Source organism: Ailuropoda melanoleuca, chromosome 7, assembly GCF_002007445.2.
Source record: "Ailuropoda melanoleuca isolate Jingjing chromosome 7, ASM200744v2, whole genome shotgun sequence".
Lineage (NCBI taxonomy): Eukaryota > Metazoa > Chordata > Mammalia > Carnivora > Ursidae > Ailuropoda > Ailuropoda melanoleuca.
Genome location: NC_048224.1, coordinates 82,956,894 through 82,973,271, shown reverse-complemented (window position 1 = coordinate 82,973,271; position 16,378 = coordinate 82,956,894). Strand labels below are relative to the sequence as shown.

At 39.7% G+C, this 16,378-nt stretch overlaps 1 protein-coding gene across 22 annotated transcripts in view; it reads right to left on the bottom strand.

The window, feature by feature from the left end:
* The window catches only part of CAB39L (calcium binding protein 39 like), a 115,629-nt gene that overhangs the window by 5,158 nt on the left and 94,093 nt on the right, over window positions 1-16,378 (bottom strand). For all 22 annotated transcript variants that reach the window (XM_034665145.1, XM_034665158.1, XM_034665155.1 and 19 more), the window contains one exon: window positions 13,779-13,922. In XM_034665145.1, coding sequence (XP_034521036.1) covers window positions 13,779-13,922 — 144 coding nt within the window. The remainder of the gene's footprint in view (window positions 1-13,778; window positions 13,923-16,378) is intronic.

Here is a 16,378-nt window from a genome sequence, read left to right as displayed (position 1 = left end):
CAGTCAAAACTAGAGGCTCTGACGGCCAGGGTCACCGAGGCAGAGGAACGCGTTAGCGAATTGGAGGATGGGTTAGTAGAAGAAAAAACGAAAATAGAAGCTGGTCTTAAAAAAATCCATGCCCACGAATGTAGCTTACGGGAGATTACTGACTCTATGAAACGATCCAATGTCAGAATCATCGGCATCCCTGAAGGGGTGGAGAAAAACAGAGGTCTAGAAGAGATATTTGAACAAATTGTAGCTGAAAACTTCCCTAATCTAGCAAGGGAAACAAGCATTCGTGTCCAAGAGGCAGAGAGGACCCCATCCAAGCTCAACCAGGACAAACCTACGCCACGGCATGTCATAGTGCAATTCGCAAATATTAGATCCAAGGATACAGTATTGAAAGCGGCCAGGGCAAAGAAATTTCTCACGTACCAAGGCAAAGGTATCAGGATTACGTCAGACCTGTCTACAGAGACCTGGAATGAGAGAAAGGCTTGGGGGGGCATTTTTAAAGCTCTTTCAGAGAAAAACATGCAGCCAAGGATCCTTTATCCAGCAAAGCTGTCATTCAGAATTGATGGAGAAATAAAGACGTTCCAAAATCGCCAATCATTAACCAATTTCGTAACCACGAAACCAGCCCTACAGGAGATATTAAGGGGGGCTCTATAAAGGTAAAAAGGCCCCAAGAGTGATACAGAGCAGCAAGTCACAACCGATACAAAGACTTTAAAGAGAAATGGCATCATTAAAATCATATCTGTCAATAATCTCTATCAATCTAAATGGCTTAAACTCTCCCATAAAACGCCACAGGGTTGCAGATTGGATAAAAAGACATGACCCATCCATTTGCTGTCTACAAGAGACTCATTTTGAACCCAAAGATGCATTCAGACTTAGAGTAAGGGGATGGAGTACCATCTTCCACGCAAATGGACCTCAAAAGAAAGCTGGAGTAGCAATTCTCATATCAGATAGACTGGATTTTAAACTAGAGGCCATAGAGAGAGATACAGAAGGGCACTATATTATTCTTAAAGGAAGTATTCAACAAGTGGATATGACAATTATTAATATATATGCCCCCAACAGGGGAGCAGCAAGATACACAAGCCAACTCTTAACCAAAATAAAGAGACATATAGATAAGAACACAGTAATAGTAGGGGACCTCAACACCCCACTATCAGAAATAGACAGAACACCCTGGCAAAAACTAAGCAAAGAATCAAAGGCTTTGAATGCCATACTCGACGAGTTGGACCTCATAGATATATATAGAACACTACACCCCAGAACCAAAGAATACTCATTCTATTCAAATGCCCATGGAACATTCTCAAGAATAGATCATGCTCTGGGACACAAAACAGGTCTCAGCCAATACCAAAAGATTGAAATTATCCCCTGCATATTCTCAGACCACAACGCTCTGAAATTGGAACTCAACCACAAGGAAAAACCTGGAAGAAACTCAAACACTTGGAGGCTAAGAACCATCCTGCTCAAGAATGACTCGATAAACCAGGAAATCAAAAAACAAATTAAACAATTTATGGAGACCAACGAGAATGAATACACAACGGTCCAAAACCTATGGGATACTGCAAAGGCAGTCCTAAGGGGGAAATACATAGCCATCCAAGCCTCACTCAAAAGAATAGAAAAATCTAAAATGCAGTTTCTATATTCTCACCTCAAGAAACTGGAACAGCAACAGAGGGACAGGCCTAACCCACTGACAAGGAAGGAGTTGACCAAGATTAGAGCAGAAATCAATGAATTAGAGACCAGAACCACAGTAGAGCAGATCAACAGGACTAGAAGCTGGTTCTTTGAGAGAATCCATAAAATTGATAGACCACTGGCAAAACTTGTCCAAAAACAAAGAGAAAGGACTGAGATTATTAAAATTATGACTGAAAAGGGAGAGGTCACGACCAGCACCATTGAAATTGCAAGGATTATTAGAAACTTTTATCAACAGCTATATGCCAAAAAACTAAACAATCTGGAAGAGATGGAGGCCTTCCTGGAAACCTATAAACTACCAAGACTGAAACAGGAAGAAATAGATTTCTTAAATAGGCCAATTAACTATGAAGAAATTGAGTCAGTGATAAACAACCTTCCAAATAATAAAACTCCAGGCCCAGACGGTTTTCCTGGGGAATTCTACCAAACATTCAAAGAAGAAATAATACCTATTCTCCTAAAGCTATTTCAAAAAATAGAAACAGAAGGAAAGCTACCAAACTCATTCTATGAGGCTAATATTACCTTGATCCCCAAACCAGGCAAAGACCCCCTCAAAAAGGAGAATTACAGACCGATTTCTCTAATGAATATGGATGCCAAAATCCTCAACAAGATCCTTGCTAATAGAATCCAACAGTACATTAAAAGGATTATCCATCATGACCAAGTGGGATTCATACCTGGGATGCAAGCATGGTTCAACACTCGCAAATCAATCAATGTGATACATCATATCAACAAGAAAAGACTCAAGAACCATATGATCCTCTCAATTGATGCAGAAAAAGCATTTGACAAAATACAGCATCCTTTCCTGATTAAAACCCTTCAGAGTGTAGGAATAGAGGGTACATTTCTCAATCTCATAAAAGCCATCTATGAAAAGCCTACTGCAAGCATTATTCTCAATGGGGAAAAGCTGGAAGCCTTTCCCTTAAGATCAGGAACACGACAAGGATGCCCACTCTCGCCACTATTATTCAACATAGTACTAGAAGTCCTTGCAACAGCAATCAGAAGACAAAAAGGGATCAAAGGTATCCAAATCGGCAAAGAAGAAGTCAAACTGTCTCTCTTTGCAGATGACATGATACTCTATATGGAAAACCCAAAGGAATCCACTCCCAAACTATTAGAAGTTATAGAACAATTCAGTAAGGTGGCAGGATACAAAATCAATGCCCAGAAATCAGTTGCATTTCTATACACGAATAACGAGACTGAAGAAAGAGAAATTAGGGAATCCATCCCATTTACAATAACACCAAAAACCATGCGTTACCTTGGAATTAACTTAACCAGAGACGTAAAGGACCTATATGCTAGAAACTATAGATCACTTTTGAAAGATATTGAGGAAGACATAAAAAGATGGAAAAATATTCCATGCTCATGGATTGGAAGAATTAACATAGTTAAAATGTCCATACTACCCAGAGCAATCTACACTTTCAATGCTATCCCGATCAAAATACCGAGGACATTTTTCAAAGAACTGGAACAAATAGTCCTTAAATTTGTATGGAACCAGAAAAGGCCCCGAATCTCCAAGGAACTGTTGAAAAGGAAAAACAAAGCTGGGGGCATCACAATGCCGGATTTCGAGCTGTACTACAAAGCTGTGATCACAAAGACAGCATGGTACTGGCACAAAAACAGACACATCGACCAATGGAACAGAATAGAGAACCCAGAAATGGACCCTCGGCTCTTTGGGCAACTAATCTTTGATAAAGCAGGAAAAAACATCCGGTGGAAAAAAGACAGTCTCTTCAATAAATGGTGCTGGGAAAATTGGACAGCTACATGCAAAAGAATGAAACTTGACCACTCTCTCACACCATACACAAAAATAAACTCCAAATGGATGAAAGACCTCAATGTGAGACAGGAATCCATCAAAATTCTAGAGGAGAACATAGGCAACAACTTCTATGACATCGGCCAGAGCAACCTTTTTCACGACACATCTCCAAAGGCAAGAGAAATAAAAGATAAAATGAACTTATGGGACTTTATCAGGATAAAGAGCTTCTGCACAGCCAAGGAAACAGTCAAAAAAACTAAGAGACAGCCCACGGAATGGGAGAATATATTTGCAAAGGACACCACAGATAAAGGACTGGTATCCAAGATCTACAAAGAACTTCTCAAACTCAATACACGAGAAACAAATAAACAAATCATAAAATGGGCAGAAGATATGAACAGACACTTTTCCAATGAAGACATACAAATGGCTAACAGACACATGAAAAAATGTTCAAAATCATTAGCCATCAGGGAAATTCAAATCAAAACCACACTGAGATACCACCTTACGCCAGTTAGAATGGCAAAGATAGACAAGGCAAGAAACAACAATTGTTGGAGAGGATGTGGAGAAAGGGGATCCCTCCTACATTGTTGGTGGGAATGCAAGTTGGTACAGCCACTCTGGAAAACAGTGTGGAGGTCCCTTAAAAAGTTAAAAATTGAACTACCCTATGACCCAGCCATTGCACTACTGGGTGTTTACCCCAAAGATACAGACGTAGTAAAGAGAAGGGCCATATGCACCCCAATGTTCATAGCTGCATTGTCCACAATAGCCAAATCATGGAAGGAGCCGAGATGCCCTTCAACAGATGACTGGATTAAGAAGCTGGTCCATATATACAATGGAATATTACTCAGCTATCAGAAAGAACAAATTCTCAACATTTGCTGCAACATGGACAGCAATGGAGGAGATAATGCTAAGTGAAATAAGTCAAGCAGAGAAAGACAACTATCGTATGATTTCTCTCATCTATGGAACATAAGAACTAGGATGATCGGTAGGGGAAGAAAGGGATAAAGAAAGGGGGGGTAATCAGAAGGGGGAATGAAACATGAGAGACTATGGACTATGAGAAACAAACTGGGGGCCTCAGAGGGGAGGGGGGTGGGGGAATGGGATAGACCGGTGATAGGTAGTAAGGAGGGCACGTATTGCATGGTGCACTGGGTGTTATACGCAACTAATGAATCGTCGAGCTTTACATCGGAAGCCGGGGATGTACTGTATGGTGACTAACATAATATAATAAAAAATCATTAAAAAAATAAATAAATAAAATAAAATCTATAATTTCCCAGGCTCCACCTCCCAGAGATTTCAACTCAGCAGATCTGGGGTGGAGGTGTAGCATTCTGTATTTTTATAAAGTTCCACAAAGATTCTTACGTGCACTCCTGTTGAAACCACAGTCCTAGACTAGTGACTCAGCTGTACTATAAAAGACAACAATGACCATAATAATAGGACACAATAGATCAAAACTATAATACTGACTGGTGTAATATTTCTCAATGGACATACTTCTAAGTTAGACGGTACATATATGACGACATGAGAATACCCGTTAAAGTATGTGACTCCTATACAGCTTCATGGTTTCATGTTTTGGGTGCCTCACTCCTCTGAAGGGCTGGGTGCTTTACCACCAGACGCCCTGCCTGGTCCCATACTTCCAACAGTGCATCCTCTAAACACACTATGGACAAGGATCAGTTATGGGGATAAGTGGAGGCTACAATGGTGAGCCCTCAAGGTTTCTCCAGCCCAGCAATCATGAAGAAAGAAAAAAATACACAAAGATGTTAAGGCCCTATGAGAGGGGAAGGAAAGGTTGTGGAGGTTCAAAGGAGGTGAACATAACATTAGATTTCTGGGTTTATCGTGTAACATGCAAGCTAGTCCATGAATCAGATTTTTCTATTTCTTCTTGAATCAGTTTGGTAGTTTGTAAGTTCCTAGGGATTTGTCCATTTCATTTACGCTATCTAATTTGTTGGTTAGATTACACTACAATTATTCATAGTGTTCTCTTAATGATTTTTTTAAAATTTCTATAAGGGGATTGAATTGGTAATCAAAAACCTCCCAACAAAGAAAAGCCCAGGACCAAATGACTTCACTGGTAAATTCTACAAACTTTTAAGGAAGAATTAACACCAGTCTATTTCAAATTCTTCCCAAAAAATAGAAGAGAAGGGAACACTTCTTAATTCACTCTATGAGGCCGGCCTTACCCTGATGCCAAAGCCAGACAAAGGTATCACAAGGAAACTACAGAACAGTATCCTTTATGAATAAAGATGTAAAACTCCTCCATAAGATACAAGCAACCTGAGTCTAGCATCATATTAGAAGAATTACATGCCATCAACAAGTGGAATTTATGCTAGAAATATAAAGGAGGTTCAACATAATAAAATCAAGCAATGTAATAAACCACATGTATGGGGTTGAACTGTGTCCCCTCAAAATATGAATGCTTAAGTCCTAACCCTCGGTACTTATAAATGTGACCTCATTACAGACATAATCAAATCCAGATGAGGTCATACTGGATTAGGGTGGGTCCTAATCCTATGATCAGTATCCTTATAAGAAGAAGAAAATTAGGACAAAGACACATGGGGATCCACAGAGGAAGATACCATGTCAAGATGAAGACAGACATTGCAGTTAGGCATCTATAAGCTAAGGAATGCCAAGGATCGCTGGCAATCACGGGAAGCTAGGAGACAAGCACAGAACAGATTATCCGGTGAATCTCTGCAAAAGGACCCACCCCTGCTGACACCTCAATCTTGGATTTCTAGTCTCCAGAGCTGTGAGACAATACGCTGCTGTTGTCTTAAGCCATTCCGTCTATGGCACTTAGTTATGGCAGCTCCAGGCTACTAATACACCACATTAATACACTGAAGAAAAGCCACATAATCACTTCAATTGAAGCAGAAAAAGTATTTGACAAGAGAATGAAGTTGAGCCCCTACCTCACACTGTGAACAAAAATTAACTCAAAATCAATCAAAGACCTTAATATAAGAGCTAATAAAACTTTTTAAGGAAAATATAGGGATCTTCATGACATTGGATTTGGCATAAGGTTTCTGAGCTATGACACCAAAAGCATGAGCAACAAAAGAAAAAACAGATAAACTGAACAACAAAATGTAAAACTTTTGTGTATCAAAGGACATTATCAAGAGAGTGAAAAGATAACACACAGCATGGGAGAAAATACTTGTGCATAATATGTATGATCAATGTCTAGTATCCAGAATATATAAAGACCCCTTACAATTCAACAACAAAAAAACAAGGCTTTTTTTAAAGGGGCAAAGGACTCGAACAGACATTTCTCCAGAGAAGATATATAAATGGCCAATAAGTACATGAAAAAATGCTCAACATCATTAGTCATTGGGGGAATGCAAATCAAAGCCACACTGGAGTATCACTTCACACGCACTAAGACAGCTACAATAAAAACCCTAAAAACAACATGTGTTGGTAAGAAGGGGAGAAACTGGAACCCTGTACAGTGCTGGCAGGAATGTAAAATGGTGCGCTCCCTGTGGTAAACAGTTTGGCAGCACCTCCATAAGTTACACACTTAATTATTGTAAGGCTGAAAATTCCATTCTGAAGTATGTATCAAAGGAACTGAAAAACTCTGTTCAAATAAGAACTTGTACACGGATGTTCCTAGCAGCACTGTTCACAATAGCCAAAAGTCCATCAACTGACAAATTGTGGCATAACCGTGCAATGGAATTCTATTCAGCCATAAAACTGAATGAAATACTGATCGTACTACAACGCGGACGAACATTAAAAACATGGTAATGAAAGAAAGCAGACTCAAAAGGCCATACAGTATAATTCTATTTATGTGAAATTTCCAGAAGAGGCAAATCCATTGAGACCAAAAGGCAGATTAGGAGATGCCAAGGGCTATGGCTGTGGGGAAATGAGGAGTAACTGCCTAGTGGGAACAGGGTTTCCTTTTGGGGTGAGGAAAATGTTCCAGAACTAGATAATGATGACAGTCACGCAACACTGTAAAAATGCTAAATGCCACTGAACTGTACTCTTTAAATTGGTTAGAATGGCGAGGTTTAGGTTACTAAAATAAAGTAAAATTGTTACTTATATATATTTTAAAAAGGACCGCTGAGTGGTTTACATTGTGACATAGAATGCCTGACCTTTATATCATAGCCATTACTAGTATGTCAGAAAATCACACGCTGAAGCCAAGGACGTGGTTCCTGTGGTTACCATTTGTTTACAAGGGAGCTGCTGTCACGTTTTAGGTAGAACTTGTCTGGCATTTTGCGGTAACTCCATAAATAACTCATAACAGTTTTGCTTTCTAAAAAAAAATTAAATATATTGGACAAATGAAGCTTCTCTGTTTCCATCCAAAATAAATGTGAAATGTAGAAGAGTTTGCGGTCAGGCATCACTGGACTAACTACACTGAATCCCCACACGGTACACCTAAAAAATGTTACATTTGTTTTCCCTATTGTAATTCTTTATGGCTCCTGAACGCTGCTGCCTCTGAAGGGAGCTGCTGATTCGAGGCGGCCGAGTCACCAGTGCACGATTCCCTCCAGGGTGGGGGGCCCGACAGTCCCAGTGAAGGCTGGAGGTGAATCAGCACTGGAAGGAACGTACTAAATCACGGTACAGTGAACCAAATCTTCTGAATATTATGTCCAGTATAGGGAGTTTCTTGGTTCTCTCTCTGCTGGACCCATTTTTTTTTTTTTAATGCTATTTTCAAATCATCCCCAAACAAGTTAAACAAACGGTGCCAGCTGTGGCTTCTCTTTTTACAGTGTGGTCTTATTGGCTGTATCCCTTAATTTACACATATTTCAGAAAAGTGATTTATGGAGTTCTCAAGCATGGTTAGAGAAAGGCAAATATCATGACCACAACTCAAATATTTTTAACTTAGAAAACTAAGAATACTTTTGCTGTTTTAAACCTGAATGCTTTTTATGAAGGATAAAAAAAACGTACACACACCTTCCTTCATTTCATTCAAATTCCATTTTGTCAAGAGGGACTTGCACTAGACAAGGCATTGGAAGGCTCATTTTCTGCTTTGCATGCTGCAAGCCTAGAATGCTTTGTATGTGGATTTGAAACTGGGGCTCCCCGGACAGTTACATGGAAGTAACTCAAAGCAAAATTTCATTCCACTGAAGTATAAAATAAGGCCCTTTCATTCTAAAGGCTCACCCTCTCAAATGAACACAGACTTGAGCAATGTTGTGTTTAGAATATTCTGACACAATTCTGGCTAGTAATGATCGGAGATAGTAATTTTTTTCCAGTTTAAGAAAGGACCGGATCCCTGCCTCTGCAAGCTGGCTGATGTCTGTGAGCGCCAATGAGCCCACGACTGGACAAGACCGAGCCCTGCCACCTCGGCAGGGAGGGACAAAAACCCTGGGAAGGAAGTGAGAATGGAGGAGGAGAGCGGGGGGGAGTTCAGGGTGCTCTAAACATCTCCAGGATCTCCTGAGAGCCTCCTCCTCACTGCCCCCATCCTTAGCATCACCCTGATTAGGAAAGTGACACGTGGAAAACTAGGAAAACAGAGAAAAAAGAGACACAAAGAAGAAAAAAAAAATCTCTTAAATAATTCCTCCACCCAAAGATAACCACTGCGAATATCTGGTGTATAACCTTTTCTATGCATTTTTTTCTGTGCATATAGCTACACGTAAATATATTTTAGACAAAACTGGGCTTGCCTTCTGTACATGGTTTGTGAGCTGTTTTTGCATGTAATATGTTTTTAATATTTACAGCTCTTCTTACATTAAGTGAGCCAATCACCATTTAAAGTATAGTCAGGGCTATAATAATAGACATTTTTGTTCTGACAACTGCTCTGGCAGTTTGGAATCCAAGTCTGTGGGATCTATAAATTACGCACGACTGTGGAAATTACATAGGAAACTATATATTTATTCCAAAATTACATGGAAAAGCCACTTTTTAAAATGTCTTATTCTAAGAGTAGTCACATTTCCTATTATGAATATTACTAGTATTAATTTTTTGTATTTTTTAAACTAGGCAGTGATATCATAAACACTCAGCACCAGGATTATCAAACTGAGCCATGAGTTGTATATTTATATACTTTTCGGTGATGTTGCTGAAGTTGGTCACAAATACCCATTAGAAACCTTTCTATAAACAGAGACTTGATTACTTTATGAATTTTTAAAGAAAGTATTTTAAAAAGTAGCAACGAGAGATGAAGTCTTAATTACAGCTTTTCACTTTTTCTCCTTTGCCACACATGAAATAAGCACAACGGGCACAATGAGTTCAGACGAAGGCACGCTACCCTTGAGCGCTCTGCACTGTTTAGAGGAGCTGATGAAACATTAAGTTGATATAAACACTTTTTTGCTGTACTGTTAACATTTTTAGAAAAATTATTAATATGACATCAGCTCACAGCGGATTCCTAAGTTTATCTGGCTTAATTGTTTTCTCCATCAGTAGACTTAGATTTGGTATGTTGAGACTGGAGTGGTTGGCCTGCTAAAAAAAAAAGGTCCTTAAGGAAGTGGGTAATTGATGGTTAGGCTTTCACCAAATTAATCTGTAATTCTGCATTCTTTTCAGTAAGACCATATGGAAATGATTCTCAGCTAGGGTATTTCTTGTTCTGTATCCTTTTTTTAGGTGATTGTCCAACTGGTCGTTGTATTTTGGAAAGGGTGAGGGTGGAGCTTCTTGTTTTCGTGGAAACAGCGATAGCAGCCAACTGCTAGGATCTGAGTGACGGAGGAGCACACTCGGGAACATTTTGGTCACTGGCCATGTCGGAGTTCCAGCAGTTCTCAGAGGTGAGCCAAAAGGTACAGACCACCCCATCCCTGATATGGTTTGGTGAGAAGTGGCATCATGGCCTTTGCTATGAAGGAAGTAACAGGGAGAGGAAAGGGGGTTCGGCTCATAGCTGATACCTAAGTTCATATCGGGCACATCTCTGGGAAAGCCAGGATCACAGAGACAGAGGTCTCCAGAAGCTAGTATCTTAGAACTAGACTTCTGACTTGAATTTAACTCTTACATTTTACAAGTGAGGAAAGAGATCCAGGTGAATTTGCCCAAAGTCACTGGCGGCAACTAGGCCAGAACGAAGACCCAGGTCTCTTGGCTTCCGTGCAGCACTTTCCCACCACACCATCCTGATTGTCCACAGCAGAAAAAAATGTGAAATGGCATCTCATTCAGTTCCTTGAATTTACCAACAAGCTAATGAATATAACCTGGCAAAGACATTTTTAGCAGCATGTTCCACATTTTCTGTACCTTATGGAAGGTGCTTTTTTGGGGGGGAATCTACCAATACAGAGCTGTGAAAAAAACCTCTAGGACTCAGCTGTTGCTTTTTCTAAATAACAAAATATTGTATTTGGCAAGTGAACAATTCAGTTCATACTTTGGTGGTGGAGACACAGTTAGGGTACAGGGTAGGCCCAGTTCATACACATACAAGTAAACAAGTGGTCAGCTATTTTTAAACGCACCTACTCTGTCCAATGATTAGATGATCCAAATTCTGAGGACGGAAGTAGGTTATTTCTATTTGGCCACCCACTGAATACTTCCATAATACTGTATTTTTGAACAAAATTATATGAAGCTTGTTCTCATCTAGAATGATATATTATAATTCCATGGAGCTGAAGGAAATGACACACGGCCTTCTAGAATTTCTTGGGTCAGAGGGGTCTTGAGAGGGTCTATCATTTCTACTGTGTAGGAATCTTCCAGTGCTACAGCAATCGATTTGTGCTTATTTTTGATGAAATAATTCTGACATAGAGCAGAGTACAACAAAACATCAGACTCATGTTCCCACTATGTGCTCTATCAAAATCTAAAATTTCTGCCATACTCACCTTCAGATTTTGGTCACCTCTTTATGATTCCATCCTCCTCCCTACTCCTCCCCCCTGAGGTGACTGCTATCCTGAATACAGTATTCACCATCCCCATACAGGTTAGTAGACGATAACTGCGTAAGTCTGAATCCATATACAGAGCTGTTCTGCATGTTTTCAAACTTCAAATAAATAACATCTTCCTAACATTTGTTTATTCCACTCAGTGTTTGGGGTTTACCCACACTGATCTATGTAACTCAATTAATTTTAACCCATTACTGTATGCTACTGTACGAATATAACATAATTTATTTTCCCCATCTCCTGTTGAGGCCCATTTGTGTTTTTTCTCATTTTATGCCATTCTAAACAATGTTGTGATGGACATTTTTGTATATGATTCCTTATGCACACGTACAAGAGTGTCTCCAAAAAATTGCTGAGGGGCGCCTGGGTGCTTCTGTCTGTTAAGCACCCGACTCTTGATCTCAGCTCAGGTCTTAATCTCAGGGTCGTGAGTTCAAGCCCTGTGTTGGGCTCCATGCTGGGTGTGGAGCCTACTTAAAAAGAAAAAAAAAAATTGCTGAGAGATGAGATTTTAGGATTGAAGGATATGCATACGTTCAGTTCTTTATTTTACTCAATTGCTCTTCAAAGTGGTTGTACCAACTTACAGTGTATAGACAGCTTCCACTGCCCTCCAGCCTTACCAATGTTTGGTTTGTAACCATTACGAAGAACGTGAAATGATACGTCATTGATATTTCAATGGCCATTTCCAATGTTACTTAGTAAGACGATCATCTTCACCTATTTACTGACCAGTCAGGTTCCCTCATCTGTAAATGACTAACTTGAATCCTTCCCCGTTTCTGTAGAATTCTTTCTCTAGATGACTTGTCAGTTACATGTATCACATTTTATCCCATCTTTTCACTTTGCTTTTTCTGTCTTTTTGAACAGAAGTTCTGAATTTTGATGTAGTTAACTAAATACTTCCTATTATGTTTTGTGGCCATAGCTAATCTTAGGCCATTGTTCTACCACACAAATTTTAGAATCAGTGTGTCACGTTCCAGGAGAAGTCCTGTAGGGATTTTGAACATCACTGAATGGAATTTATAAATTAGTTTGGTATTTGAATTGCTGTAGTGGGTATTTGGACAATAAAGACCTGGTGGCTGAAAGATGGACTAAATTTTTTTCTTTTTTACCTCTGAAAGCAACAATTACATAACTTATAAACTGCCATGTCTCTCCCATTTACAGATTTATAAATTCAATCACTGAACAGACATATAAAGACCCCCAAAAAGCTTGGAACTCTCCTGACTCTTAATTCTACTGCAGATATCTATCCTAAGAAAATAATCCTAAATATGGGGACCAAAAAAAAAAAAAAAACCTAGCTGGAAAAAGAAAATGCTCATTGCAGCATTCCTCGCAGTAGGAAGAAAATGGAAATAACCTAAATATAAAAACCAGAGAAATGTTTAAGTAAACTAGAGTAAACAAACCCAATGATGAACTATGGCAATATAACTCCTGGCTCTAAAACCCATATATAACAACAATGAATTAGTGTTCACTTCTGGCAAAGCATTAAGTGATAAAATTAGGTTATCAATTTGGGGTACCATGTGAATACAGCTGCAGAGAAAACCTTCAAATATGTGCACAGGAAAATAAAATGTACTAAAATCAATACATCAGTTTGGTTAGAAGTAGGGATTACAGATGACTGATTTCTCCTACCCTGCTTAAAATATATATACTGTCTATAGTTACTAGGATTTTGTTACTCTTACATCAAGGAAAAAATATGAGAAACCAGTGTTATGGGAAGCTAGTTTCCATTCATAGCAAAATGCATTTAAAAAAATATTTCTAAACAAGTAATTAGAGTGGGCAGTATCCCAGTACTTCTTCAGCTCTTCATTTAAGGCTCAAAGAAACACTTAAGGGAGAAAGCAAAGCATTCAAATTCCGACACTCGGGAACTGGATTCTGGCTCTATTGCTGATTGTTTTAGTAACTTTTGGGAAACAGTATCCACCTATTTTCTCAGTGGAAAAAATGAAAACACTCAGAGATAGGGATTAGAAACAAACGGGCATTCATTAAAATAACTCTAGAATTTCGACCATGCCACGCAAAACGGAAAGACTGCCTATTTCATTTTCTCTCACGTATAAAGGAGAGTAAACAGCAGGGAGTTGGCCACTGGAAAGGGAAAGACCAATGCCCACGTTGCTTCCTCCATCACACTCTACCTTAAAGACATGGAAGGCTTCAAACTGAATGTTGGGGCTTTTATCTCGAAGGAGGTTCATCATCAGCTTGAGGTTCTCTGGCTTGCTGATGTACTTGGTCATAACGGCAAAGTTGTGTCGGTCCAGGATCAGTTCACCTAGCAGCTACAAAAACAAAAAACAAACCAAAATCAGAGCGATAATCTATCCGAGAGTCATCCGATTCAAAATATATTGCACTTCTCCTTGAAAAACAAATATAAATGTGGTTAGGAATGTTGATGTGAAAAAAAATTGAGAGTCCTTAAGTGCATCTTACATTTAGCACAGGCATGAAAGGAGTTGTTATTATTAAGTTATTTTAAGCTTTTCACACAGTTTTGCTGAAGTCGGTGATTAATGCATTTCTGAATTTTTTTTTAAAGCCAGTCGTTGCCGCAGCTTAAAAAAGCTCTCTCTGTAGCTCTCACCCAGAGCCAGCCAGAAATGAATTTATTATTTTCACCACCCACTTTAGTCTTGCTTCCCAGGACTGCATTGCTTCTTAGGCATTATGGTAGAATAAGAATGACAAAATTGACTCTACAGTTACACCTCCCTTCCCTGAATAAATGTACTCTGGTAGCTTACTGGGAAAATAGGTTATGTCAAGTGAGTCTTACCTTCTCCCTAACTTTTATTACAAAACCAGCTAGAGAGCCAGGGGGGAGGGAATCACTGACCCTGAATCCATATTAAGTTTAATATGTGCAGCAAATTTTTATAAAAGGATAAAGTAAAACATTTTCTGGTGACAAATTAATAGTTCCCCACAAATGCAGCATTATTCCATGTTATGAACTGAATGTCTGTGCCTCCCTTAAGTCTACATGTTGAAATCCTAACCCCAAATGTGAAGGTATTAGGAGGCGGGACCTCTGGGAAGCTAGGATTGCAGGAATAGGACAGGCACTCTTATCAAAGAAACCCCAGAGAGCTCTCTCACTGTTGGCACCTTGATCTTGGACTGCCCAGCCTCTGAAACTATGAGAAATAAATGTCGCTTAAGCCACCAGTCTGTGGCATTTTTGTTACAGCAGCACGAACAGACTAAGACACTTCAAAACAAACTAAAAATACCCAAAGTGAGAATAGCTGAAGACCCTCTAGCAGCACAGCTGACCGTTGTCTCCCTCATAAGCTTTTATTCTCAAATAGGGGTAGCAATTCCTAAAACTTCAGCAACCAGGCAGCTGAAATGTACCCTTCACATAGTTTTATATATGATCTACTTATTTTCGAATTCTCCTATTCACCAGACTTTTTCTGGATGCCTTAGGATAGAAATCCATTGTACAGATGGTTACAGAAATCCTGGATGGGAGGAGAAAGCACACGGAGCCATGGGCTGGCTGTCTATCACAATACAGTCTAACAACAGAAACCCAGAAGTGTGTATGTAGTGGCGTGTGTGTGTGTGTGTGTGTGTGAGAGAGAGAGGCTGTGTCTGGATGCCAGTAAACAACCACCTTGCCTTTGATGCATCTTTTGTCTATTTAACAAATAAGAAGTACATACCTTCAAGTTATGTTATTGCACAAAAATAACGTTTGTTAAACATAAAACATGATGACCACTGTTGGATGTTAGCTGGTTAGTCTCAAACATGGGACAGTAGTCATGTAAACTATTCATCTTCATTTTCCTTAATCTCTCTGCAGCATCTAAAGCTACTGAACACTCTTCTGGAAACTTCTTTGCTCTTGGTTTCAGGGCCACTGCATTCTTTTGGTTTCTAATCTCTTGCAGTTTGTTCCTTGCTCGTGTGTTTACTGTTCCCCTTCCTTCTGCTCTACAATGTAGGAATTTTCCAAGTGGTATACGTGAATCTCTGATCTTTTTTCTCTCTCCAGTCTCATCTATGCCCATGGCTTCAACTGTAACATCTAGGAAGATGTCTCCCAAACCTGCATTTGGAGTCTCAGTTTCTTTCCTGAGCTCTATACCAATGTTTCTAACTGCCTGCCCAGTGGCCCCAGTGGACCACTTTGCTGGCCAGTCACACTTGGCATCTCTGAAACCAGTTCCTCTTCCTCTTTGTTAGTGACACCATGGCCAGCCAGGCTCCTCGGGAAGAGCTGAAATCTTCCTTGGCTCCTTCTTTCCCTTGCCACTCGCATCAAATCTACATCCAAAGTCTGCCAATTTTCTGTTTGTAAATAAATATATCCAACATTCTTCGTTCCACTTTTACTGCCAATATCCTCTTTCCAACCCTCACTACGTCTCACCTGGCTCCTGTGGCAGCACGCAGAATGGTCCCCTCTTCAGGCTAGACCCAATCCAATCCATCCTGCACATTGTGCCAAACACACCTTCCTACCGATCAGCCCTATTCATGCTACTAATTCCACTGAGAGAGTGCATGAATAAACAAACGAATCCCTGGATGCCTATGGATTTGGGGGAAAAATTTTAACTCCTTAGGATGGCATTCAAAGGCCTCTGTGCTCTGGAGTCGCTTCTGCTTCCTTCCCTTGGGGCCCCACTTACTCCTGATTGTTTTGCCTCTGCGGCTTCACTCTCCTCGTTGCCAGTGTTTCCCCAGCTTTATTCAGACATAATGGACAAAACTGCCTATA